Source organism: Phoca vitulina, unplaced genomic scaffold, assembly GCF_004348235.1.
Source record: "Phoca vitulina isolate PV1807 unplaced genomic scaffold, GSC_HSeal_1.0 scaffold7, whole genome shotgun sequence".
Taxonomy (NCBI): domain Eukaryota; kingdom Metazoa; phylum Chordata; class Mammalia; order Carnivora; family Phocidae; genus Phoca; species Phoca vitulina.
In genome coordinates, this window is record NW_022589710.1 from 971594 (window position 1) to 999306 (window position 27713).

The 27713-nt window shown below is 48.0% G+C and overlaps 1 protein-coding gene and 1 non-coding gene across 6 annotated transcripts in view; both read right to left on the reverse strand.

Annotated features, from left to right (window-relative positions):
- Positions 1-2461: 2461 nt before the first annotated feature.
- SLC7A8 (solute carrier family 7 member 8) overlaps positions 2462-27713 on the reverse strand; it is a 49328-nt gene continuing 24076 nt past the window's right edge. For 3 of the 5 annotated variants that reach the window (XM_032404748.1, XM_032404747.1, XM_032404749.1), the window contains 8 exons: positions 16888-17013; positions 15019-15172; positions 14301-14424; positions 12740-12843; positions 8879-8975; positions 6820-6969; positions 5068-5245; positions 2462-4558 (listed from right to left, as the gene is read on the reverse strand). In XM_032404748.1, coding sequence (XP_032260639.1) covers positions 4395-4558; positions 5068-5245; positions 6820-6969; positions 8879-8975; positions 12740-12843; positions 14301-14424; positions 15019-15172; positions 16888-17013 — 1097 coding nt within the window. In that variant the 3' untranslated portion in view covers positions 2462-4394. Of the gene's footprint in view, positions 4559-5067; positions 5246-6819; positions 6970-8878; positions 8976-12739; positions 12844-14300; positions 14425-15018; positions 15173-16887; positions 17014-24343; positions 24415-27713 lie in introns of those variants that run through there. The other 2 variants (XM_032404750.1, XM_032404751.1) reach the window with 2 other exon arrangements.
- Positions 16018-16179, reverse strand: LOC116633404. Its single transcript, XR_004299687.1, has one exon. It is a non-coding gene; the product is annotated as a U1 spliceosomal RNA (small nuclear RNA).

The window sequence follows — 27713 nt, forward strand, 5'->3', positions numbered from 1 at the left end:
CCCCCGGTCAGCAGGCTCTTTTTTCCTCCTTGCTGCTTCAGCTGCTACCTGTTTGCATTAACCGAAACAATGCGGGTATATTATCTTAGTGACTTTGTAACAGGCCTCAGTTCAAAGGTCACCTCCTTCACCAAGTCCTTCCAACAGGGAATCAGCCAAGCATGGCTGCGGTGAAGTGTCCGAGAGACCTGGGCTTAAAGCCTGGCCCTGTCACGTCCCAGTTTGGTGCCCTCGGGCAAGTTATTTAACCTTACTTGTAAAATGGCAGTAGTAACATCTACTTTGTCGGATTGTTTAATGAAACTCTGAATAAGAGAATGTATAGAGAGCAACTGGTCTCAGTCAATGTTCAGTCTTCTGCCCTTCCTCTGACCACCTGCCGTGGTTTATCTGGGTGTCCTAAGCAGACACGCTGTCTGCAGCCTCCTCTGATACCTCAGTTGGACAGGCACTTTTGGGCACGGAAGTGGCAGGCACTGCTCCGCTCTGGGGTTCTGGCACACTCAGCTCCAGCCTGCCACGGCTCCAGGCTGTGGGCGGTCAGCAGCACGTAGGTGCCAGGAGCATTCTTGCCTTCTTTCCCTGTAGACTATTTCCTTCTTGAGGGTAGGGTCAGATCCATTTTTTGGACCTCTTCAGCTGTGGTGACCATATTGCCTGAATTAAAATTAAGGAAAGGTGGATTGTCGAGTACGAATATTTTTATGGAAACAATGGAACAAAGTATTTGAAATCTGTGCTGACTCATAAAATTCAGGAATAAGTTTGCTATTCTCACAGCACATAGCAAACTCCTTGGACACAATGGTTATAAGGTGTGTTGTGTGACTAACTAACAAATGAATGCTTATGCAGCTATGATTTCGGTGACCCCCCCAAATTCCCTAAGGTCAGAGCATATGAATTCTTACCATTAAAGTGACTGACAGGGTTAAGACAGGGTAAAGGCCCAGGTTAAACATAAATGCTTGTTGCTCTGGAGGAGACCCACATTTGCCCATTGACCAGATTAAAAAGATCCGCACGTGTCACTTATGGGAGGAGGGGGACTGCTGGTGATGGATGGGAACGAGTATCTCCACAGAGCGAGAGGGGTTTGGGGAGGGCTGGACTTGCTGGAATGGGGCAACATGGAGAATATGCTGGCAGCCCATGGAAAGGAAAAGTGTGTATGTTGGGGAAGAAGGGGTGCAAAAGGGTGGATTTGAGACCTGGAGAACAGCCTCTTGCATAAGACTGGCCTCTGCCCAGTTTTGCCCTCACTCTCTGGGGACAATCTTGGGCTGAGAGATTGAGGAACCCTTTGAGACTAGGTTCAACCCTCTTTTTTTTTTTTTCTTTTCTCAAAAAGTGCTAAATAGGTTAAGTGACTTGCCCAAGGACACACAGCTCTTTAGTGGCTGCCGACCTAGAACTTAGGGCCAAGTATCTGTGCCCCCATGACTGGTGCGCCTCCAGCCTCAGTCTAGAAAAATGCCAGCCACAGATGAGGAGTGTTGTGGCCAGGCCGGGACTGGGAGTGGAGGCATCTTGCCTGCCTGTGTCCTCACGTGTCCCAGATGGTGGAGGATGACGTCTTAACAACACACTCCCCCTCCCCGCCCATGTCTGTCAGAAGTGCTGGCTCTGGAGTAATGCCGCCCCAGGACAGGCAGCTGGGAGGGCTGCCCACAGAGGAGGCACTCCAAGCAAGGACTGGGTCTAATCCCATCAACTTCCTCCAGCAATTAACCCAAATCACCAGCGGACGTGTCCCTACCGTACCTGCTTCCTCCTTTGTCCTCACTCAACAGCCTTCCTAGTCCTCCGACTAGACACGGTCCTCTCATTCAGCTCCGTGCAGCTGAGGGGACCCTGCCTCATGTCCTAGTCCCTCCTGTCAAACCCCTTGGATCTGGCTGGCTGCTTTCCTAAGTCCCCCTGGCATCTCTCCACAGGCTCAGCCAATCGCTTCCTTTCCCATTCGGTACCAGCTGTCCCAGTGCCAGAAGCCTTGGCTGACCAGACCTTGGAGAACCACTCTGCCTTTGCCTCCCTCCTCTCAGCTAAGTCCCGTCTGTCATCTGCCTTCCCACCTGGGCAGTGATGAGGTTCTTCCTAGCTAGTCTGCAGGCTCTCGGTGCAGGGCACAGAGCAGGAACTCAATGAACACTTGGCGACTTCACTGAAGAAATGAGAAAGTTTTTGGTTCAAAATGAGAGGTAGTTAAAAACCAACCCTCCCCCTCCCCCACCCACCCACAACTCGAGAGAGTTGTTTGAGTGTGCTGGCACTGGGTCCCTGGGACAGAGCAAGGGCCTTTGGGAATGCCATCCTGGAAGGAACCTGGCAACCGAAGACCTCCTGACGAAGACAGGAAATGCCTGGGGACTCTGTCTCAGAAGATCATTGAATTATTACCACCACCAACTTCATTTCCATTTAAAATTTTATTACATCAAAAGAAAAAAAAAAACCCTCCACAAAATAAACTCTAACCCTAAACCAACTCAAAGACAGAAGATTATCATCCAGGTATAACTAATGCCCTCCCCAACCCAAACAACCTTACATTAAAAAATCCAAAAGAAATAGAAACGCCAGCTTCAAAAATATTTATCCAAAAAGTAAGGCATTCACTTTACGAAACAAATGAACAAACAAATAAACCCCAACAACTGAAGGAGGGATGGAGGTTGGAGGAATGAGAAGAGGGAAGAGGAGGATGGTCCCCTGACCCTCCAGGGGCCAGCCCCAGCCCACCAGGGGTCTACTCTGAAGGGACTGTAACTCAAACCAAACCTGGCATCTCACCAATGGGGGTGGGGGTGGGGTTGGGGTCAGGCAGGCCAGCCCGGAAGCTGGGAGAGCCAAGCAAGCTAGGAGGACTCCCCACAGATTCTAGTCTAAACAGACGGTAGGGGGAGGTAGGAAAGGGGGCACTCCTGCTTTGGGATGAAAGGATCCTAGTCTTTAGCACAGCAAGTGTGGCAGGGAGGCTGCAAGGCCCAGGGTAAACACGGTGGCCTTCCCTTGGAGTGAAGGAAAGGAAGCCTCTCCCACAGGATGGCCAGAAGTCCACATGCCACAGAGAATGGCTCCCCAAAATGGGTACCTTCTGCCACTGCTTTTTCATCCTGTCCCAGAGGCTGTCCAAAGACAGGGCGGTGGTGGGACCAGAAAGGGGGGTGTCTGAGTTGGGGGAGGAGGAAGGAAATGGCCTTCAGAAGACACTCCTGCCCCAGTCTCCGAGGTTACGGGATGGACATTTCTGGGGGGTGGGTGGGAAAGCACCCTCCATTCCAGGAAGGCTTTTCATACCAGGTCTGTCCTGAGGGTTAGAAATCAGGGAGTATTTTTAGGTCCAGTTCTTGGATGGGAGGTGACTTAAGGCTGATTTGGCTTGGGTTTCGGGCCTGAAGGGCTTGGGGAGCCTTCACACCGGTTGGTCCCCGAGCCAAGCCAGAGAAGAGGAAAAGGGCATGATGGGGGCGCCAGCAGTGCTGGCTCCATGGGGGTATGTTGGGGGCATAGCTGCAGGGATCATGGAGTGACTGCTCCTTCTGGTTGGAGTGGGGAAGGAGGAGGAGCTAAGGAGCTTTGCCCGAGGGGAGAAATGTCCACTACATCGAAAATAAGACTTTCTGGCTTCAGGAAGCTTTGGCACTGAGTGGGGGTCAGGATGCAGGAGACCGGGGCAGGGCTGGGTTTCTGCAATTTGAGCCTTTCCCAATCTGTTCCACAGGCCTGGCTTGGGTTAGGGGGAGGGGGCAGTTCTCCTGCTCATTGGTCCTTAGCTCAGTAGGGAGGTGGTGTCCTGCCAGGAACCTTGCTCTGGACAGGGAGCCCAAGCTGAGGTGGGGGGAGGTACCATGGGGAGGGGGAGAGGAGAGGGCAGAGGGAAGCATCTCTCTGATTTCTTGGGTCCCTAGTGAACGGAGGGTGATACGGGTCTCTCCAGCTGACTTTAAAGATGACAGATTTGCTTGAGTCTGTCCCTCCCCGACTGACTCACTGTTGCTTCCGCTTCTCTGAGCAGAGGCCTCCCTTGGGCTCAGGAATGGGGAGGGAAGGCAGTACTGAACTGGGCTCCTGAGGAGGCAAGTCGGGGGGGAGGACCCTGTAGAGTACCCCCAGCAGCTCCACTCTCCTCCCACTGCTTGGAGCAGCCCTGGTGAGGACACCGGCCCTGGTGGTGAGAGGCTGGTTCTTTGGGTACAAATGTCAGTGTCTTTGTTTATAGTTTCTTACCACCCATACCCAGGTCCTGCCCCTGCTTGACAGAAGCAGAGGTGTGTGTGTGTGTGTGTGTGTGTGTGTGTGTGTGTGTGTGTGTGTTGGGGGGACCCAGGCAGGGAAGGAGGGCAAAAAGAGGGTATAGGAGGAAGGAGCCAGCTGAGAGGGGATGGTGGTCCTCAGGGCTGGGGCTGCTCCGAGTCCTTGTCCTTGGAGGCAGTGGGTTGGTAGATGGGCCGCCGCTGCTCCTCTGTGTCCCCATTTATCTCCTCTTTCCCCAAGCCTGCTTCCATCTCGGGGTACACAACCACACACATCTTCTGGCTCACCAGGGTTAGCGACTCTATGGGAGGTCACACAGAACAGGTCAGTGATGAGCGTCCCACCCATCGGGCCAAGCCGTCCGTGACCCTGCTCCGCTCTCCTGCCCCACATGTTACCTCAGCAGAGCCCCAGTGCCTTCAGGAGACTCCTGATGCAGGAGACAGTCACCTTGCCTCTTCCTGGGGCTCTGGGGAGCCTATCTGTTGGCTGCCCATTCCCATCAAAGCCCTAGTCCCCCACCTTCTGGTGACCTAAGCCTGGTGACCACCAGTTCCAGGCTCTCCCTTGGCCTCTACCCAAGGCAGCTCCTGCAGAATGGCTGTCAGGTTGCCTATTTTTCCAGGTCTAGGGTCTGTGTGCAAACCTCAGCTGTTCTCCTCTCCTCAGAGGTCTCTGGGAAGGCACCCACCCTTTCTTGCCCCATCTTCTTCTCCAGAGCTCTGTGGACCAGCCTAGGCCTCCTGACCCGGAGACTACCTAACCCAGATGAGTAGATCCTCTAGCCATCCAGCATTTTTAACAACTCACCAATGAAGTTATTGAAACACTTGGGCTTGTGTTGCCAGTAAACACCCAGGAAATAGACGGGCACTCCTGTCAGCATGATGGCCAGGCCAATGCCACACACCACAGGCTCCGACCACAGGCTAAAGATCAGCAGGAAGGCCCAGAACAGCAAGTAGATGATGGGGAACAGCAGGTTGATCTGTGGAGCAGAGGTGCTGTTAGCTGTGTGGCCCCCGTGGCCCCCAGATCAGGGCATCCTCCCTATTCTCAACCCACAGAGAGGCACCTTCGAGGGCAAAGGCTAGGCTTCACTCGGCTCTGTGGCTCCCACACCCCAAGCCCTCATAGATCAAGTGCTATGTCAACAAACGTTGGTGAACTTGAGTAGTGGGATGGGAAGAGGAGGGGTGAACTCTGAGTTCTGAGGAATGATGCTCATTGCCCATCTCTTTTCTCCTGGGCAGAGGCAAACAAGGCCTTGTCATCCATGCCTCAGCCAGGGAAGCCCGTGGGACTGATAAGCTTGCTGGTATATTGGTATATATTTGCTGAGGTCCTAGAGTGGAGGAGAGGTAGAGAAATGAATGAGGGGCAAGAAGGAAATGGAAGGGGTCTGTCAGACTCCTTGACTCTTTCCTGGTTCTAGGTAGGGCCCTCATCTGGGCACCATGTTGCAAATGTCCATCCTTCTTGCCAGGATCACTCCCAATGTGTTTTTCTCAAGCAATATGAGAAGATAAGTCTGCCAAGATCCGAGAAGTCAGGAAACCTACTATACTATAAGGCAGTCTGGGACCTTGATTTTATTCAGAAAGAAACATCAGCTCTATGGGCTTGTTGGCCATCTTATTGGCCACAGGTGGGAGTTCCCAGACTCAGCTGCCTTTCTCTTCCTTGTCATCTCTTCTCAGAGGGTATGCAAGGGTTGGGGGAGGAATGGGTTATTCTACCTTGTCATCCGTCTAGCAAGCTTTCTAAGAGTGGTAGGAAAGTGGTGGTGGAAAACAGATTTGGAGAGCTGAAATTCCTCAGCTGGAAGAATCTTCTGGAAGGATCTAGTCTCCTCTGTTTCCAGAATAGGACCGTTCATATAGCTCAGGGCTATACGCTATTCTAATTTGCAGGAGAACCCATAGCTCTCTTGCATACTTTGTTCTGAGCAATCCCTTTCATTCCCACCACACAGTTATCTCTTGCAGCAATCAGTAGGTTCACTAGGCACCCTACTACATATAGGGCTCTAGTAGTTTAAAAAGGGAGGCTCATGGAGGATTGTAGTAGACTGGGAAGCTTCAAGGAAGAGGAGGAACTTGAGGCCTATGTGGGGAATGGTTATAATTTGGATAGGCAGATGGGAGAAGGAAACTCATTTTGGGATGGAGACATAGCTCAAGTGAACTCAGCTACCTGGAGGGATGAGAAGGAGACTGGCCATACCAGTGGGTTCAGGGAAATGTTGGAGAGGTAAGGGAGCCTTGAAAAATCAACCAGAGTTCATAAGAGTTGTAGGAAACAAAGGAATGATCTGATGAAAGTATCATTTAATATAACTTACTCTTACAGCTGCCATTTGTTCTGGTCCTGTCTCCAGTGGAAAATGGAAATAGCTGCCCCATTCATACATGGCCCTTGCTTTCCAAAGGGTCTGCTACCATCATAGAGCTGGTAGATCATGTATGTGGTCAGCAGCTGAGAACAAGGTGATTTAAAAGCCTGAGCTGCTGCTAGATTAGAAGAGGAGGGGAAAGGGATCTCAAGGGGAGGTTCTCGCACCTTGATAGGGCGGGGGATATCAGGCTTCTTCCAGCGAAGAACTATCTGTCCAGCAATTGTGACTCCATAGAAGAGGTAGTTGATGAAGCCCACGTAGTTGATGAGTGTGTACATGTCGCTGGTGACCAGCATCAGCAGGGTTGAGATGCACTGTGGGAAATGGGAGAAGCTCATCAGTGATCAGTAAGGTATTTGGACACCAGAGGAGCTGTTTACAGGTCAGGGCACTCTTCCCCTGCCTCTAGGCGGATGGCGCCATTTTACGATGAATGTCTTAAAATGGAGACTTTACAGCCTCCCCTAGTCATCCTGGCCATTGCTAACAGCTTCATTGCCAGGAAGTTCTTTCTTATTGCAGGAGTGATAATCAAAATATTTAACCACTGCTAGGGCATGGGCGCTAACCAATCAGAACAGATACTGGCTGTAAACAACTGGATTGGCCACACCGGCAGTGCCGGCTCTACACCTGCCCTGGTCTCATTTATATTTCTTCCCTGGTTGTAGCTCAAGCTAATTTAGGTGTTTCCTTTTTTTTTTTAATCCCTTAGGGAAGATTGTTAACTGCAGATTAAAGCTTTATTCTTGCCCTCATCCTCTTCTCCTGGCTGAGTCATCTAATTTATTTTTCTTCTTGCCCCCACCTCCCCCCTTTTTTTAATATCATAAACAGTTATAAAGCATTTACTAGGTGGAAAGTCCTGTTCTTAGTGTTCTACAAATATTAACTCATTTAACCCTCATAACATCCCCATGAGGTTTTCTTGATAGAATCCACTTTACGACTTCAAAATCAGCTCAGTGGCTCTCTCGGAACCATGTTCTGCCCCTCTGCTAATTTGTTAAGGCCAACAGAAGGTTCAGTTCTTAGAACGCCTGGGTGGCTCAGTTGGTTGAGCATCTGCCTTCGGCTTGGGTCCTGATCCCAGGGTCCTGGGACCAAGTCCCACATCGGGCTCCACATCAGGCTCTCTGCACAGCAGGGAGCCTACTTCTCCCTCTCCCCCTGCTTACACTCTCCCTCTGTCAAATAAATAAATAAAATCTTAAATAAAAAAGAAAGAAGAAGGTTCAGTTCTCGTGTAAGATCTGACGGTGAAAATAATATAGAAGATTTTAATGGATGAATAAGCCAGATTCTGACCGTACTTGTCTGGCAGTCACAGTACTGCACCAATGGCTCAAACCGGAAATAAGTCTGTGTCTCACTGGGAGTAATAGGTGGTCTCCAGGCACCTTTCACAGCTAACCAATCATGATGGACTTCATCCTATATCTGAACATTCTGAAACTCCCCCTCATGTTGTACAGTGAAGGCACTTGACTCCTGAGAGCTCTATTATCCTGATCTAACTGCTTCTCTGACAGACCAAAGTCATTTTCAATATTTTATTCAGGATCCAGAAAGAAAAAAAAAAATAACTCAAAAGACTCAGTGGGGACAAGTCTTTGCTCTTTCTTTTTACCCCTCTAAATGATTCCACTCTGGGCCATTCTACCCTCATTTCTTCCCTATCCCAATTTTCCTTTTCTCCATTTTCAGTTGCCAGTCTTCCTTTCTTTATGGTTTGTCTTATTTGGTGTACCTGTAACACTGAATTTGTTTCAGTGGTATTTCCTGAGAGACAGGCAGAGTCTCCTGGGGCAAGAAGATTGATGGAGAGTGCTGAGGGTGTGTGAGATTGGCCAGGAGTGGGGGCCCAAAGCTGTAACCCTTAGGGCAACAGGTGCAGGGGAGAGCCAAGAAAGGAGGTTTCTTTCCGTATGAGACTATAGAGTCGTGAGAAAGTCACTTCAATCTGACCCAAAAGTATGGGAGAATAGAAATGAGGCAGGGTGAGAGCCTGAAGGTGTTTCAGGACTCAGGGTCTTTCCTTGTTATTTCTCTTGATATTTACAAAGCTCATATATACCATTTGCCAGATTATCTAAGATCCAGTGAAACCTAGGAGCAGACCAGGAGGGTGACAGGAGTGTGTGTGGGAAGTGTGAATTCCCAGCTCAGAGCAATTGCAAAGAGGGAGGGTGTGTGTAGGGCTGGCAGAAGGAGGGGCCTTACTGTGAAGAGCAAGGCTGGGATTGGGGTGCAGCGCTTCACGTGAATCATGGCCAACACGCTGGGAAGATGGCCTTCCCTGGCTCCAGCAAAGAACAGCCTGGTAGAGAGAAAAGCAGGTAAGCCTGGGATGGCCCACAGACCACCCAAGGAAGTTCCCTCCCCAGCCCAGTCTTCCTCATCCATGCCCATCTTCTGCTCACACAGGAGTATCCCCCCGACCCAACCAGGTACCCACCTTCCCATGCACATTCCAGCCCACTTGTCACAGGACCCACGTTCACAAGTGCAGGTGCAGGCAGACCAGAGGCAGCCAGTGGATAATGGATAGATTCTGGGTGCATAGAGACCCTAAGTATGGTCTGGGTGGCTTGGGGTTACTGATGATTGTGCCTTAACTTTGTGGGTCTCACAAAGCCTTAATCCCTTTAAAAATGGGCCTCTCCCTTCCTCAAGGGATACAGGTTCTCTGATACATGAGGACTGAACTGTCTGTCCATAGTAAGCCTTAAAAACATTGATATCCGGGGCGCCTGGCTCAGATGGTTAAGCGTCTGCCTTCAGCTCGGGTCATGACCCGGGGTCCTGGGATGGAGCCCCATGTCTGGCTCCTGGCTCAGCGGGGAGCCTGCTTCTCCCTCTGCCTCTCCCCCTGCTCATGCTCTCTCTCTCTCTCTCTGTATCTCTGTGTCTCGAATGAATAAATAAAATCTTAAAAAAAAATAAAAATAAAAAACAAAAACATTGATATCCTAGTCAGGAGGTAGTTGCCACTGTGAGGATGGAGAATAGGTGGTGGACCAGAAAGGGACACGGGATAAATTGGGGGATATGTGGAATGTTCTATATCTTGTTTTGGGTGGTGCTTCCATCGCTGTCTACAACTCTCAAAACTCATTAATCTGAACAATCTGTGTATTTTATTGTATTGTATGCATTATATTGTATCATACCTAAAAATTTGTATCCTTAAGCTACTTTTTCTATTCCCAAAGAAGCCATCCTAAGGAAATGAATACTGAGTTAGTGAAAGGTATATATAAAAGATATTCTGATGATAAAAAAGATTGGAAATATCCTAAATGCCCAAAAGTTAAGAGATTGATAACATAAATTATAGTGTATCTATAAGATGGATATTTTAGGGGCACCTGGGTGGCTCAGTCGGTTAAGCGACTGCCTTCGGCTCAGGTCATGATCCTGGAGTTCCAGGATCAAGTCCCACATCGGGCTCCCTGCTCAGTGGGGAGTCTCCTTCTTCCTCTGATGCTCCCGCCTCTTGTACACTCTCTCTCTCACTCTCTCTCTCTCTCAAATAAATAAAATCTTAAAAAAAAAAAAAAGATGCATATTTTACAGTCCTAATGTTTTGAAAAAAATTTGTTACATGAGAACATGCTCACAATACAATGTCAAATGGTAAGAGCAAGACAGAAAACTGTATGATTCCATACAGTATGATTCTAATTAATTTAGAAATTATGGTCATGTAAAAACATACCAACTGATTATCTCTGGGTGATGGGATTATGAGTAATTTTAATTTTCTTCCTTAGACTTCATTAAAAAATTTAATTTCTAAAATAGATGAGAAATTTTTAATTGGAGTAAAAATTATTATTTTTTTTACCCTTTTTAAAAAGTAAACCTTTTTTTGGAGATAATTGTAGACTCACATGCAGCTGGAAGAAATAATACAGAGAGATCCTAGGTATCCACTCTATTTCTACTGGTAACATACTGCCGAACTATAGTATAATATCATGACGAGGATATTGATGTTTAAAAGTTATTTTTAAAAAGAGAAATTTTAATATAAAAGGGACTCCTTCTTCCCCTTCTCTTTTCCCAGAGAAAAGAATATTATAAGCCATTGGAAGTCATTTACATATTAGTATGAATTAGACAGCTTTTTCTTTTTGGGATTTTATAAGGAGAAAGAAGCACCTAAGGGGTAGGAGGAAGGGGGTGGTGTAATGGGGACAGGAAGGCACAGACTCAGCACACTGGGTGTTCTGAAAAAAAAAAACCTGTCACTTACTTTGTAATTTGTGTGTGAGGGAGAGTGGAACTAATAGCAGCAGTTTGGCAGAAGTGTGGGAGTCCATTATGGCCCCAAGTACCCATGTGCATCACCATCACTTGCCATCATCAACTACCTAGGCCACTGTCACTAGTTTCATGCACCCACACAGCATGGCCCCTCTACGGTGCAGCCTCATGCACCCAACTGAGCCCTGCGTGCTCTGCGGGCCTCCTCATGCACATAGCCAGGGCTCCGCATTCACGTCCCTCCTCCACATGCAGCCAGGACCAAGTGTAACTGTCCAGGTCCAACAGCATTTGCAAGTGTCAAGTTCACAAGAAACAATCCTTGCCCGGCTAGCTGACAACGGAGGAGACAATGACATTAAGCATGACACAAGCCCACACACACTCCTGTTTCTCAGGAAGGGTCAACCTCTCCATACACCAAACACAAAAGAGTGAGAGAGAGAAGGCGAGAAGGAGGGAAGGAGGAGGAAGGAATGAAGGAACTGGGAGGATGAGCAGAGGAGACCTGGTGGGTGAGCTGGGCCTCGGGATCAGAGGCCTCGCCCGCCAGGGCTGCCGTGGCCTGCATGCACACACAGCTATACCACATGCATGCAGACCGCTGCTGGGCCTGCCCGAGGGACAAACCCCACTCTAAAGCGACTGTAGCCAGTCACTCTGTTCCAAAAGATCCCAGAGAGCCTCATGGGTCACTGCTCTTCCACTGCTCGCCCTCGGCTGGGGACTCCTGGTGGTCACTGCTCCTGTGTAACACGCACACGAGGTTGCTGTGGGTAAGTCTCAGTCTCATAGGGTCCTGGGGCACAGAGGACAGCCACACTCCCTCTTTCCTGCCCTGGGTCCTGAAAACATGGCACTCCCTTGACATCTCATGAGAACTCCCCCCTGATGTGATGGGTGGCTTTGGAAGCAGCTAAACTCAGGGACTCCCTGCTTTTGCTGTATCTTTCAAGTAGGGCTATGCCCTGGGGGCAGGGGAACCGTCTAAGAAATATGGGAAGACCCCTTGAAAAACACTGATGGCAACAGTCCAGTGTCTGCTGGCCTCAACAGCCTATTCTGGAGAGAGCGAGAAGAGACCCTGAGGAGGGGCCAGATTCCTGGGGGTGTAGAGGCAAGAGCTGGGGATTCCTGGACCCACTTGAGCTTCTGGCTTCTCTGAGAGTTTGGAAGTTGGGGGCCTGGATTTGGACAAATGCTTTCCTTCAGTTCTTCCCCACTTCTCTCACTTCACACCCTCAGCCCGAGTCTCCTGAGTGGCCATGAAAGTGCCTCCCACAGCCACCTGTCTGTTGAGCAGGGAGAAGGATCCATCCCACCTGCAGGCTGGTCCCAGAACTTCCATGAGAGGCCAGCCCAGAGGCCCCAGGCCTGTGTCCCTCCTGGTCCCTTGTAGAGTGGGGTTCCTTTCAAGCCAGCATAGCCTGTTTCCAGGCAAGTAGCAAAGGAGCTCTGGGGCTGCCGATGAGACACTGTCCTGCTGCCAATGACGGTGCCCAGACCTAGGACTGTGTCAGGCAGCCTGGGACCTCCTCAGCCCTCTGCTCCTACTGAAATGAGGTGGGACAGGGCTTCTCTCGCCACTACATGTGAAGCCACACACATCGCAGGTAACCACGTGAGCAGCATACACCCCTCTGCACCCAAGCTGACACACAAACGCCTTTTGTGAGCAATCACCCCCTACGAGGTCACCACCCAGGTGCCCACACAGACCTCTGCTGACGGAGACAAGCCCCCCATATATACACAGAGCAATATGCGCAGCAGAATGGCCCCTGGCCCAGGAAGGACTGGGACAACACTCACCGGGAAGAGGTGAAGAGAGACCCATTAACTCCTCCAAATGTGGACAAGGCAACGGAAATGGGCATGATCCAGGCCATGACCCCTAGGAGCTTCTCTCCGAATGTCTGGGAGAGAAAACAAGGGGATGAGCAGAAGAGGCAAGGTTACAACCCTCTACTTGTACATCACTGCTGAGAATGCTCCCTCCCGTCTCTACCCTTGCTGAGTCTCTCTTATTAGGGTCCTCGAGGGTAGGGTTGCGTTCCCCAGGCCCTCCTGCACCGCACCGCCACTTCCCTTCCCACCACACAGCGGGGATTTAGTAAATGTTTTGGGCTATTAACTGAAGGAGACAGTGCATGGTGGTAATAATAATAATAAGAACAACAACAACAATGACGATGATGTGCTAACATTTGTTCTCCTTGTTTTATGGATGAGGAAACTAAGGCACAAAGCAATTAGGTAGCTTGCCTAAGATCACAAACCCAGAAAGTGGAGGGCCAGGACCAGAAGCCAGCTGAGGGAGTCCAGGCCTCACTTTACATTACACACTAATGAGTCAGGCAGGTTGGGGTTCAAATCTTAGCCCAACAGTTTGGACCTGTGAGACCTTGAGCAAGGTCCTTAATTTTTGAGCCTCAGTTTTCCTATCTGTAAAATAGAAATGGTTCCTAATTCATAGGGTGGAATTTCTAAATTCATAGAAATAATATAAGAAGGGAAAAATGATAAGAACAAGCCACTATGTAGGCTGAGAAAAAAAAGGTGGTGAAGCTATAGACTAGTCTTCCTATACTGAAGGAATGTAGAATGTCAAGGGACTAGCCTTTTCTATATTCTCTGAGCCAAGTACACACTCGATTTCTAGCACATTATCGGGGAGGGGTCATTTAGAATGGATGTCCTGCTGGGTTAGGCCAGTGGTCATGGAAAAAGGCTGCCCTGGGACACTGGAGGGCCTCTTTCTTTACAGTCTTCTGACAGGAGACATGTGATGACAGTTTGGCAGGGTGGCGTCAGGGCCCAGGTGAAGCCAGGTAAGGGGGCTGCATGACTCCCAGGGCTTTCCTGGGTATCAAAGACCCCAGTGCCTTGGATCTGCATCTCTTTCCCCAAAGAGCAGAGACCATTCCTACTCCTGTTTACTGGCACACACTTTTCCCTGATGAGCGAAGGAGTCAGGCTGCATGATTTCCGGAGGAGAAAACGAAGGCAGAGAGGAATGGCGTCTCGTGCAAGATTTTATCTTTCTGAGGAGGAGCCTGCCTCCTTTATACAATCATCACATTTAGAGTTTAAAGTGCCCCAGATCAGGAGCTGGCAAACTTTTTCTGTAAAGGGTCATACAGTAAGTAATGTAGCTTTGTGGGCAACACGTTGGTTCTGCCGTTGTCACCGTTCTAGGTACAACATGGCCGTCAGTTTGCTCCTGGGCACTTGGAGATATGGTTTCTGCCCTGAGAACTTGGGATGACTTCTAATTCCACAAATTCATGGATCAGGGAAAAGTGAGTGGGGCCAATCTGGCAAGTCTATGTCAACATTCCTGGTTTGAGGGGCTGTGAGTTTGATTTCTTACCACAGCGACTGCGTTTGAAGCCAGCAGCTCCTGGGGGGACATTGCAGTGACATAAGCGACATTGGCAAAGACATACACAAATGTGACCAGTGGGATGGAGATGAAGATGGCTCTGGGAAGATTCCTGTAGAAGGAGAGGAGGTCAGAGGGGAAAGGCCTGGCACCTGCCTCATCACGGGGTTTGGGAAGTGCCTTGTCCTTCTGCTCCAAACTGACCTGGCAGCCTTTTGTGACACTCCCTCTCCCTGGGGGGTGGATTCTGTCTTAAAATGGGCAGGGCAATTTAAAGGAAATGAAACAGGGTAGGCTGGGAATATGCTCCATACCTGCTGACCTCTTCCTGACTGGAATCTCCATGATACACCCCTCTCCCCTGCTTCAAGACACAAAGACCCTCCTGTCCTAAGACAGGTAAGTAAGATGCCTAGAGGCCTGTCAATACATTTCATCCTCTAAGGCAGTGGTGCTATCTCAGCACTGTTTCAGCTTTTAATCTGCTCTGGGACAGTCACGGGATCATTTTTCTCCTCCTGGCAGGGTGGATGGCAAATGGTTTAAGTTCCTGAGAAATAACTGTTTCTTCAGGATAGACCAGGTCATGGTCAGAACAGGGGCTGGAGATGGAGAGGTGCCCAGTGGACACCTGGCTCTCTCTTCTTAGTAGCAGATGCCATGGCCTTTCAAGGGATTTGGGAAGAGCTGGGTCATTTCAACTCACTTGTAGGGATCAACAAGTTCCTCAGTCACGTAATTAAGAAAGTTCCAGCCTCCGTAGGCAAAGGAGCCCTGAAGGAAAGCCAGTGCGATAAGGCCGATGTCAGGTTCTTGGAAATTCTCAAATGCGTTCTTTGGTTCCAGCCAGAAATACTCTCCTGTGGACGCAAGGGGCAGGAGGCTGCTCAGAGAAAGGAGCCAGAGGCCTGGCGGCCTCTAGCCTGCCTAGTCCTGTCTCAGCTCCTCCTGCAGTGATGATCCAGCTCTTGTCTTGTTTCCAGTGAACCCCACACATTGGAGAAGTGGGACCAAAAGGAGCAGGGAAATAGAGATTAGGACTTCCCCAGAACCTAGGAACCAGGAGTCCAAATGCAGGCTCAGGTTCAAAGCACAGCTCTCAATCTTCTTTTAAAAGGCAAATTTACTTGGAAGGAAAGACCAGGGGAGGCCACTGGTCAGGGCAGGGTAGAGTAAATCAGGGGTGGTGTGTGGGAGTGGGGGGTTGGGGGAGCTGGGATTTGGAGATGCAGGATTAGAGCCATTGGCAGTCTCTTGACCACCTTCCTGTATATCTAGGTTTATACATTTTCACAAAGAAAGCATGAACAACAACAAACACTCAAACATAAGCTCCTATAATGCCATAGTAGTTCATGCTTGCTCTGCTTTGTCAATAACCTCCTGTCTCTTTCTAACATATCTGGGCTCTCTCTTCATGGTATAGATTCCCTGAGGACAGGGTCCTTCAGCAAAGAGCTTTTCCACTGCCTCCCCAACCTCTAGCACAGTGTCCTGCACACAAGTGGGCCCTCAAGAAAGGTTGCTGATGACGTTGTAATGAAACACAGAGTAACTGCCCATATTTTACTTAGTCATCTGTGATCCAGCATTTGGACAGGAAATAAGTAGATTAGAGTGATCAGGAGAAAGCATTAGGGCCAGAATAGTAGGGACTTATTATCTCTGGAAAGATAGCACAGTGGTTTCTTTCTTTCCTTTTTTTAGGGGAAAGCATGAACACAGTCCCCACTACCACAAATTATATAGTCCCATTTCTCACATTTGGGGAAATTGCAGGGGTCAACACATCCATAGTGCAATGGATAAGCCTCGTCCTTGGAAAACCACTTTCATGATCATGGTATCTCCCCTACCAGGTAGGTATACACAGTGATTTCTTTAAGTCTACACAATATTACCTGCTAAAGAACTTAACACAACTGGTTAAAATTAACAGCAGAACCTTAATTATGTTTCCTGGAGTAAATATCCAGGCACCCCACATGGCCTTCAGGGCTTCTAGGCAGGTAGGAGGTCTCTCTGTTTGTCATCTGACTTTCTCCAGGAGGCAGTGACACTGGGCAGAGCCTAGTGGTGCCATGGTTCCCATGGAAACCAAATACAGACTCAGACTTGGAAGGGACCAAATCCAGTGAAGAATGTTGGCAGGGGCCCCAGGAATGTCGAGCTCTCTCGTAGAGATTATGAATAATTTTGAAATGCGTAAAAATCTCCTCTGTTCCCCATTTTAAGATATGGACAACATACAATATAAGATGCAGGGAGCTTCCCTGGGGATGGGGTAAGAGGGCAACAGAAGTCCAGAGATCTGGGGGCTTCACCTAGCTGTGCTGGAGCCAGGAGGTCAGCATGGGAGACCTGAACTCTGCAAACCAGGTGGGGCATGCTCAACTTCCAACCATCCCAGGAGAATGGTTTCTCTTCCCCTTTGTCAAGCAAGTGAAGAAGAAAAGTCATTCAAGGTCAGAATTGGGAAATCTCAGGGTGCACATGTCCAAAGACAGTGTGAGGGGGTGTGTACACGAAAGAGGCAGAAAGTTGGGTGAAGCCCTGTTGTTTGGGTGATACTCACCTTTGCAGATCTGGACAACTCCCATGATGATGATCAGGGCCAGGGCCAGGAGCTTCCCAGCTGTGAAAATGTCTTGAACCCGGGTGGCCCACCGCACACTGGCACAGTTGACCCATGTGAGGAGCACTGAAATGACAGACCCCCAAACATATCCTCAGGGCTATAATGAGGCTGTAGGAGGCCCTCTGAACAGAAGCAGAAATGCTTCTTGCTCCTGACAATGGGACTGTAACAGGCGAGCCAAATTTCCCTCAAGCCCAGCCCCAGTTTCCAGAAACTTTGGCTAGATTAATGGGTTACAAATGGGGATTACCTGTCACAAATTAGAGCTTGGTCAGAGCATGCCCTGCCCAGGGCTGGAAGCCAGAAGTAGGCATGGAAGTGAAGGCACTGGCTTTGAGGAAAATCAGCATATTACCAGGGTGCAAGTGTGGGCTTTGTTTCCAGGCCATTGTATGTTCAGGGGGAGCCCTGAGCAGCTGGTGGATCCTGAATGTCATCTTCCTCAGCCTGATTTTGGGGCAACAGAGGGTTAGGGGGAATCTTTTTTTTTCCCCTGTGGTATAATTTACATAGAGTAAAATTCATTTTTCTAAGTGTACAGTTTGATGAGATCTGACAAACGTATTCAGTTATTTAATCACTTCCACAGTCTTTATATGGAACATTTCCAACACTCCCAAAAGTTCTCTTTCTTGCACTTTGATCTCCTTTGAAGTCAGTCCCTTTCCCCTACCTCTGGCAACCACTAATTTGGTTTCTGTCCCTATATTTTGCCTTTTCCAAAATGTCACATGAACAGAATCATACAGTATGTAGCCTTTTGTGTCTGGTTTCTTTTACTTTACATGAAGCTTTGGAGATCCATTCATGTTGCTGTGTATATCAAGTCTGGTCCTTTTATTGTCACATAGTACTCCATTTTATGTATTGGTTTTCTACTCACTGGCTGATGGACATCTGGGTTGCTCCCATTTTGGGGCTATTATGAATAAAGCTGCTATAAACACTTGCATAGAACTCTTTAAGTGGACTGTAGATGTCTTTGAGAAGGATTTTCCTTTCTCTTGAGTAAATACCCAGGAGTGAGATTCTGAGTCATAAGGTAAATTATAACTTTATTATTTTTTTAAGATTTTGTTATTTTTAAAAGTAATCTCTAGGGACGCCTGGGTGGCTTAGTCAGTTAAGTGTCTGTGTTCAGCTCAGGTCATGACCCCAGGGTCCTGGGATCAAGTCCCACATTGGGCTCCCTGCTCAGTGGGGAGCCTGCTTCTCCCTCTCCCTCTCCCCCTCCCCCCAGCTCTCTCACTCTCTCTCTCAAATAAATAAATAAATAATCTTAAAAATAACAACAACAAAAAACCCCTACAAAGTGGCTATATCGTTAGCATTTCCACCAGCAATGTAGGTGAGTTCCTGTTGCTATGAATCCTTTCAGCATTTGGTATTGTCAGCTCCAAAAGCTTGTCTATTCTAATAGCTATGTAGTGGTATCTCATTGTGGTTTCAATTTGCATTTCCCTCATGACTGATGATGTTGAGCATGTTTTCATGTGCTTATTGGCCACTATCCCTCTGTCTTCTTTGGTGGCATAGGGGCTCCCACAGAGATCCCAACAACATGGAACCTCCAAGGACTGGAGGAGAGCTCAAAGGCTGAATCCTAGGAGGGAGGGACTCCGTTTTACAGCCACACTCCCCAAGCAACCCAGGGAGCCTGTGCTGCAGGAATGGGACTCTCACCTTCCTGGTGCTTAGGAAGTCCTTGAGAACAAAGGGAAGAAGTTAAAATCCTCTTGTTTCCCCTTCCTCTGAAACAGTGACCAGGACGGCCCCCCCAGTCCTCCAAAGGTACAAGTCACACACGTAGAAGCACCAGACTTTCTTCTCAAGCTCTGGCCAGGCCTCTGACTTGAACAGTTGATCAAATTATATCAATACCTGATCTTTAAACTGTGTTTTTACTTTTCAAGTATTTTCTGACCTTACTTGATTCTGAGACCATTTCGACAGGGTAAAGACCTGATGCTATTATCTATCTGTAACCTTTCTCCTCACACCATCTCTACTTGGCAAACTCCTTCTCATCTTTCAAGATCCAGCTCAAATGTCACCTGTTCTGTGAGTCTTTATTATTTTATTATTTTACTTATTCCTGACAATGTGGCTGCAAGGTAAGATACACCAGCCGCATTTTATAGACAAGGAACAAAGTTTGTCCCTTCTCTTTTCTCAGACCGCTTTGTTTATATTTAATTTTGGGCATTTACTTCTTTGTATTATAATGAGTTGTTTCTTTTTCTCTGTCTCCATGTAGACTAGGAGGGCAGGGACTATGACTTTTCATGCTTTTAATCCCAGGGCATCATTAATGCCTGCAAATAGCAGGTACTCAGCAAATATTTAATAGTTGGATACAGAAAATGCCCAATTCATTAGCCCTGCAATCTCATCTCAGTCTACACATTCTACAATGCACACAATCTCCCCTGCTCCCCAGGAATCTCATCAAAAGGAGACACGATCCCCAGTTGGTTGCACAGAGCCAAAAGAGCGACAGGAAACTTGACTTCAAACTCTTGACTCCTCATGGAGAAGCTGTTATCCAAGATGGTGTCATATAAGGAGAACCAAAACATGTTGTCAGAGGAAGGATTTTAAGTGCCTGAACAGGGAGAACATCTTGTAAATATTCGAATGTTCCAGATGGACTGAGACATTCTGATAAACACACATTTGGTTTATCTTACTCAATTCAAAAAGGATTTCAGGATCACATGCCTGGTGACAATCCAACCCAAATCACTCTAAGCAACAGGGCCTGTGATCTGTTTCTCCTCAGGGCCCTGAGGATTGTTAGGTACAAGGGTGGGCCCTCAGGTCCTAGGAGTTCAGGCAGACACAAGCAATGACTTAAGGATAAAGGAGATTGATTTATGAAAAGAAGATTAGGACACAAAACCCATGAGGCTCAGGGATAGGTAAGGATTACTGAACAAGGAACCAGATTGTGATCCCAGAGAAGAAAATTATCCTCTATCAAGGGGAGGAGAGGGCACGGTGGGGAGGTGACAGGAAAGTACTTGGAGGGAAATAAGGGATGAGCAGGACAACTCACAGACATTCTTCCCCAGCAGGTGGGGGGGAATGTGGCCACCTCCTGGTGGGCTGGAATAGAAAACACAAAATCATCTATCTGCTTAGGAGAGGGACCTTGTCAAGGCAGTCAGAAAGATTCCTTCAGTCAGCTCCAGAATATTCCTGGGGGATGGGAGATATTTGAAGGAAGGGATAATTTGTCAAAAAAACTTGCTGTGGGTGTCTTCTGTCCCACCTGACCTTATCTTCACAATTTCACAAGAACCCAGACCTTGACTAATATTTAACCTTTTACCTTTATAGAGCTCTTTCAGAAAAAGAGAAATCCTGAGAATGGGATGGGGAGACATTTTGCCTGTGACACTAATCTCCTTAAAACAATGGCTGCAGGCCCTCACATCTGACCCTTATCCCTGCTGTTGGGTGATCACAGCATGTGACTGAGGGGAAAGAGGGCATTTTCAGTCTCCTGCTACCACAGGACAGCTTCCCTCACAGCAGGCTGAAACCTGAGCCTCCAAACAGAGAGGAAAGGTCAGTGAGTGAAGGCAACACTGTCAGGTGCTTGCCAAGCCCCTGCCCTGTTCAGGCATCCTGTCTCTGCCAGTCTGCTACCCAGAGCCCCTTTCTGTTGTTAATGGCTATGGCCCCTCTCTCTTCTCAGCCAGACCCTGCATTCTGCATGCTTGAGAAACAATGACCTCAGGGAAGCCACATGAAGATGGGGACCAGTGGTCACTGCAGCTTGAAATGTGAGGGTTTTCGTTCATCCATCCATTCATCTGTCCGTCTGTCCAACCATCATCTACAAAGGGCCTACTGTGCTAAGCACTCTGGTAGGTGGGGGAGTTACAAGACACAAGTCCCTGTCCTCAGGAAGTTGAGAGCATAAGGTAAGGGAGATGAGTGAGAGCATAAGGTAAGGGAGATGGGTGAGAGCATAAGGTAAGGGAGATGGGTGAGAGCATAAGGTAAGGGAGATGGGTAAGCTAAAAAAAAGATGATCATGCAACAATGTGGTGACAGCAGAGCTCTTCACGGAAGCCAGTGGGTATCCATGAGGAGCCCCGAACTTAGCCCAGGGGATTCAGAGGTGTGTCCTATAGGAAGGGGAGACCCTAACCAAAAGGAGAATTTTATAATTTTGGCCCAGCTGGATAAAAGAAATAAGAAGGAAAAAGACTCTGGTTCTTGTCCACTGTAATCTGGCTGTGGAGTGGTTGCTGCTTCTCTAGAGGCCCCCATGGAATCACGGGCTTATCTGTATTTCTTGGGCATTTTCTCCTCTTTCTCTTTTGTATCCTTTCTGTTTGCTGGGTTTAAAAAAAAAAAGGTGAAAAGACTATCAAGACGATACTTCAAAAAGATGCTGAAGTCAGGGGTTGGTTACTTAATCTGCCAAGTTGGAAAAGGTGACAAGGTGACACCTTAATGTCAAGGTGACAGGAGGGATACAAAAAACAGGCAGGCAGGAGTAGGGGACTCAGAACCCAGCAATCTTGTGACCTGCTCAGAGCCCAGGGCCCAGGGCCTCTCAGCTGCTGAATAGGAGAGGTGGGCTCAGTGCTCCCTGCCTGTGGGAAAGCTGAAAGACTGGCAGAGAGGTGCAGAGTCCTCAGATCGATGACAATGCAGATCCTGTCACTGACCTGGACAGAGGGTCAGAGTTAGAAAAAGAGACATGATGTCAGAAACAAAGGTCAGAGAGGGAGAAAGAAAAATTTGAAGAAGCCACGCTATGGGCTTTGAAGATGGAAGAAGGGCCCATGAGCCAAAGAATGTAGGGGGGCTCTAGAAGCTGGAAAAGGCAAGGAAATAACTGTCCCCAGAACGTCCAGAAAGAACATAGCTTTGCTGTCACCTTGAGTTTAGGACTTCTGACCTCCAGAACTATAAGACACTAAATCTATGGTAATTTGTTATAGTAGCAATAGGGAATTAATACAGGGCCAGGCACCATACAGAAAGACCAGAAAGCAGGTGGCACACGCTGAAATAGCAAAATTTTTAAAGAGCAACCAGGCGGCACACCCCAGGACCCCAAAGGAGTGCCTATCCACAGGCCTTGCAGGACACCAGTGGAGGGAAGTGGTGGGGCTCTCTAGAAGTAGGCAGTGAAAGTGAGGTCACCCATGTGCTCACCTAGTTGGCAAATTTCTACACCATATGACAGCATCCCAACTCGAGGATCCTATAGCTAAAGTGTTACTGCCTCCTGTTTCTTCCCTTCCTAATTCTATACAGTAGTAAACAGGCTCACCCTCCAATAACTCCAGCTGTGCCTTTCCTTCCAAAAAAATTTGGGGGCAAAAGACACTCCCAATATTCCTCCTTCATCTAATGCCAGGCTCTTTTCCAGTCTCCTCCATATTCCATTTAACTTCAGGCCCACACATGCAACCCAGATACACATACAAATGGAGACCCAAGTTCCAAACTTCTCACAAGGTGAGTCTAGTGCTGGGAGGCTCAGATGTGATTCTTTTCTTCTCTGCCGCCATGGTTTTGTTGGTCTCCTAATTTTACTGACCAGAGGCTATAATCATAGGCCATAAAAGAAATCAAGATGGAAAGCCAAGAGATGAACTCAAAAGTCCTGAGATTGAGTTCCTTCCTCAAGTCAAAGGGTAGAGTGGCCACACTGTGTGCTATCTTGCAGTGGACAACACCAACAGCACCCTGAAAGAGCTCGCTCTGGGACTTTCCCAGGTGGAGTCAACCCAACCCAACCCCCCAGGAGGTAAGGCGAGGTTAAAGGTCTACAGATTTTAGAAGGGAAGAACAGGAACAACATGTTTTGGGAACCTTTACCTTAGATGAATACCTTATAGACTATAGGTAAAAGAAACAATTTAATCTCTCTAGTCCATTTTTAAACAGAACATCAGTGACTCACTAGCATAAAATAAATAAGTCTTCATTTAGAAAACTTTAAGCATGGATTAGAGAGGGAATTGTGGGACTGGTTTTAAGTGTCCACAATTAGCACAGGCCAGGGCTGTGTCTTCAGGTGCTCCCTTGCTTCTAGACACAGGACTCTGGCCTCTTGCTGAGCTGGGCTGGCAAAGGGTCATCCTGTGCCTTCATCAGAGGGCCAATGAGCACGTTCCCACATGGATCCCTAAACTAATCTCATTCATTTTGCCAAGCCAGCTTCTGCTTCATGGACCACACCATTCTGGTGTGATGGGGTGAAAGACAGGACGGAGCCATTTAGATAGGAGGCTGGACTGATTGTTTTAAGAACAGTGCTCAGAAGAACGAACCAGTTGGGGCTCTCCTTGTAGACAGCTCTCGGCACTGGAGGGAGATGTTTGAGGCCAGTGCCCTACTACCCGGGAGCACATTTCCAGCCTCATGAGCAATCAGAGCCAGGAATGACTTGAGAGACTCAGAACCTCATTTTGTATGTGAATGGAGTAAGACCCCAGCTAATGTACTCCTGCCCCCCAGTTGCTTATTCTGCCACTATGTCAGCCTTTCTTTTATCATATACACATTATCCCACTTTCCCTCTGTCCATTCCCACATTCTTTCTCACCCTGCTCCTGTCAATGGTACTCAAGGTCATTGCTCAAGGGCCACCCTGAGTCAGTCACCTGAAGATACTAGCCAGTTTGCTTTCAGGACAGCAGGAAGTAAGATGCCAATGTGGCAAAAAGGGGAAGACTAGGATGGCTACCCCTGAGAGACCAAGAGAGTCGTGTCCATTCCTCTCAGAGCTTTAGAAAATTATTTCCCACTGGCAGACTCGACTCTCTGCCTTGTATTCCCTTCTCTGGCCCCTTGTCGATGTCACCATCACATGTTCTCTTGAACTCTGGGAACTTTTTTAGGATTTTTCAGTCTTACTGGCTCATATCTTTCTCAGGAGTGGGCAGGAGGCAGCTTGGAAAGGTTTGTTTTCCTTTAGCATTTCCAGAACTAGGCCTCTCTGTCTTTTCAGATAAGAGAAAACAGGCAATAGAAAGGGGGAAAAAAATGCCCAGACTTGCCAAAATCCATAAAGACAGGTAGTGAAGAAGGGAGGGAAAGAGTGAGCCTGAGAAACGACAGTGGGGAGGAAGGAAGAGGAGGAATAATACACATCCTTACGAGTGAGGGGAAAGACCTCAAGAGAAGCAGCACAGAGAGAAGGCCAGGACAGAAAAAAGAAAGATGTAATGCGCTAAACAGACATACTGCTGAAAAGGGAAGCTGTGACGCCACTTTGTAGAAATCAGAACACCCTGTTCCTCTCCAGAACTTCAAAATAAGCACCTTTCTGGGATGGAGCTCCCAGCCCTCTGAAACAGCCATAAATTTTACCTGGGTTAGGGCTTGCCTGCCAGAAGCATTAATATCTTAGTCTCACCTTTTGCTGGGGCACGCACTTCTCCTCCTTCCACCTTCCGCCATGCTCTGCCAGCTCCCCCTGACTCCCTCCCTCCAGACCTGGAACAAAAGGGGCAAAGCGATGCCCCTCAGACCAGCCCCCTGGTGTCCATGGTGCCCATGCTGGAGCGCCCAGTGAACACCCAGCCTGTAGGAGGGGGTGTGGCGACACTGGGCTCCGTGATAGGCTGACTGGGGCTTCTGGGCCGCCTCTCCCCCTCCTGCTCGTGGAAGGATCAGGGCACGTGTTTCTAATTGTGGAAAGACTGCTTCGGCTTGGCCTGCCTAACCTCAGCTGTTTCCAGATCTAGGAGGTTACCAGTGCTGGCTGCCAAAAGGCACTGATAGGCAAAGAAAACACGGAACCCTGTTTAAGTTCTAACGCACACAACCCAAGGCTTTGATATGGTTCCAGGTTTGCCCACGTGGGCCAGCCTGAGCTATCTTTCCTTCTCTGAGTCCTCAGAGAAACCTGGAGGGAAACGGGTATGAGTGTGGAGACACAGCCAGCTTCCTAGAATCTTTCACTGTGTCCAGGGCGAGATATTTTTCACGTGGATTGAAGAGCTGCATTATAAAGTCTCAAGTTATTGACTACCTAAAACAAAGGTTGTATTATGATACATGTAAATAACTTGACTGATAAAAGACAAAGACATCAAAACAAAGCAAGAGCAATAACACCAGAATAAATCAAATGAGCCCTTCCCTATAAACTAAGCTTTGATCCCAGCTTCTGTAAGGCCACAATGAGGCTGTGAAACAGATCTTGCTACCATGCTACAGTAACATTTTGTCCTCCAGCCCCTTTCATCTGGAAGCATTCTTCCAGCTAAGCTCCCACCCACACTGCCCCACCCCCTTCCCGGCTCTCTCTTCCCCTTCCTTCTTCCCCTGACCCCTCCGTGCCAGTTGCTAGACCTGGAGTTTCTGCTGAATCACCATCTGGTACTTAGTTTAGCCAAGAAAACCCAAACTCCCAGCTCAGCATTTTCCAAGAGCTGAGTAGTTCTCTCTTCAGCATAAGCTAAACATGGCCTCTGAGCTGGGGGTGGTGGGGGGAATGGAAGGCAGCTGGAAAACAGGGGAGACAGACCTAGTGCACCATGCAACCTCGAGGAGCCCCCTTTTAATCCTATTCATTACTGTTCCAGCCCCAGACTGAAAAATTCCTGTTATCTCACACCCAATTCTCAAGGTGGATGCCTCTCAGACACATAGCAAGGGGAATGGGGTGGATTCTGCGCGGTCTGCACAGAGCTCAGAGCACAGAGGGCTAGCCTGACTTTCCATCATCCTCAGCCTTGGAGGAGAGGGTGTGGGTCCTGGGAGGTCTGGTTGGTTCTTGGACTGGAAGACTTGTGGGCTCTGTTAGTGTCACTTACGCTTATAAACATGGACGCAGGCTGCAAAATTCCCAAGACTGGTTCAGTTATAACCCTATTTCAATGGCAGGTAGTGCCCAAACTCGCTAAACTCTCAAAACAAATCTTCCCTCTCATCTTTCCCCCAAAGTTCCCTGTAACACTAGACCCCACTCCCATCAGTCTTGACTTTTATGTTCTTGGGTATGTGATATAAATTTGGAGAGCCACATTAACCCTTCCAAGTTCACCAGGCACAATTAATGGCTGAACTTCATAAACCGCAGGCTCTGGCTTCTCTGGGAAAAACAAAGTGATCCTTGACAGTCAACAACAAAAGGCCAGAGGAGAATTTAATCTTCTACTGGTTCAAGAAAGTTAACAAGTTGTTTCCATCCTGAACTACTGGAAAATTCTGTTTCAGGAAGCCTCAATCCCATTTATTATTCTCCCAAGTAGGGTTGGACACATTCCCAGGAACAAGCTCCTCATTCCCCAATTTCCAGGACTTGGGCTATGTGCACCCTTTTGAACAGCAAACTCCAATCTGAGAGTAAAAGTTGGAGACCAGAAGAGACAGTATGGAAAGCCAGGAAAGAGGAGGTGATCTGGACCAGCAATTGAAGCATACTGAAACTAAAAAGAAGACTCTGACTTCTCAGGTAGCTGGTGGGGACAAAGAGCCTGGTCTGATAACAGAACTCGATTTTGACCAATTGACAGCGGTCTACATCACCAATGGATCTCTAGGGAAGAAGACCTCCACAAAACTCTAGAATTCACCGTGATATTTATAATTGCTTATTATGATATATAAACTATAAAGCACTTACCAATAGTTTGTTCTTCTTAGAGGTCAAGACTGGGTTCCTCTTATGGAAATGTAAGATGGAGATAACAAAGATACCTTCACTCCCAGGGCTATGGGCATGAGGAGTACTCCAGAGGCCATATAGGGCAGGGAGGAGGTGAAATGGCACTGAAGAGCCGGTGTTCACTCTGCCATTATGGGCATAGAAGCCAAAAACACATTGACTGCTTTCCTCAAGTCCCAGCATCAGAATTTGAGTACTGAAGAGTGAATGGGAAGGGTTGCAAAGGCAGGGGGCCAACTCAACTGAGTAAGAACCACACCAATGACAAGGCATTAAAATATGATCCAGTGTTGTCCTCGATTTATTTCACCTGAATTCCAATAAGAATGTGCCATCCTTGACTTCCTAATGGCCCTAATCACAAGGTCTTGCCATTTCTGCCTTGCAAATGCCAAATACATCTATTTCTGTATATTCCCACAGCTTCATCCCCGATTCACGTTACAGAAATTCTGGATTTCTGTAATCACATTGTACCTGGTCTCCTTGCCTCTGATCTTATTCCCCTCTCCAATTCATCCTTTACACTTGCAGCCATGAGTCTTCTAAAATGTAAATATGATCATGTCAATCCTCTGTTTGAAACCCTTTAATGCCTTCCCATTGCCCTTAGGGTAAAGTCCAATCTCTCCAGGATTGCCCATAAAGCCCTTTCATGGATGGATCTTCACTTCTATCTATATCGCCTACCTCTTAAGTCTATGCTGTGGCTATACTGAACTACCTGGAATTCCCCCAGGGAGCCATGTTCTTTCTTGTCCCCAGACCTTGGCACATCTTAATCCTTCCGGCTATAACATTCTCCCTGCCCCATCCCATTCCACTTTCCTCTCCATGCTGGATACTGCCTGGCTATCTCCAACTGATCTTTCCTCAACTTATGTGTAATTTTCTCCAAGATTTTCCTTAACCACAGTCCCTACCCCCATTTCTGTTATATCTAGCTCTGCCTGGATGTTGTCCTCTTAGGGGATTTACCACTTAGAACTGAAATTCCCTGTGTACTTGTCAGAATCATCCAGTGGATGGTGGGTTCCTTAGTACAGGAACTAAGTATCCTCATGGCTAACACAGTTTCTGGAGCACTCAGATATTTGATAGTGATTGAATG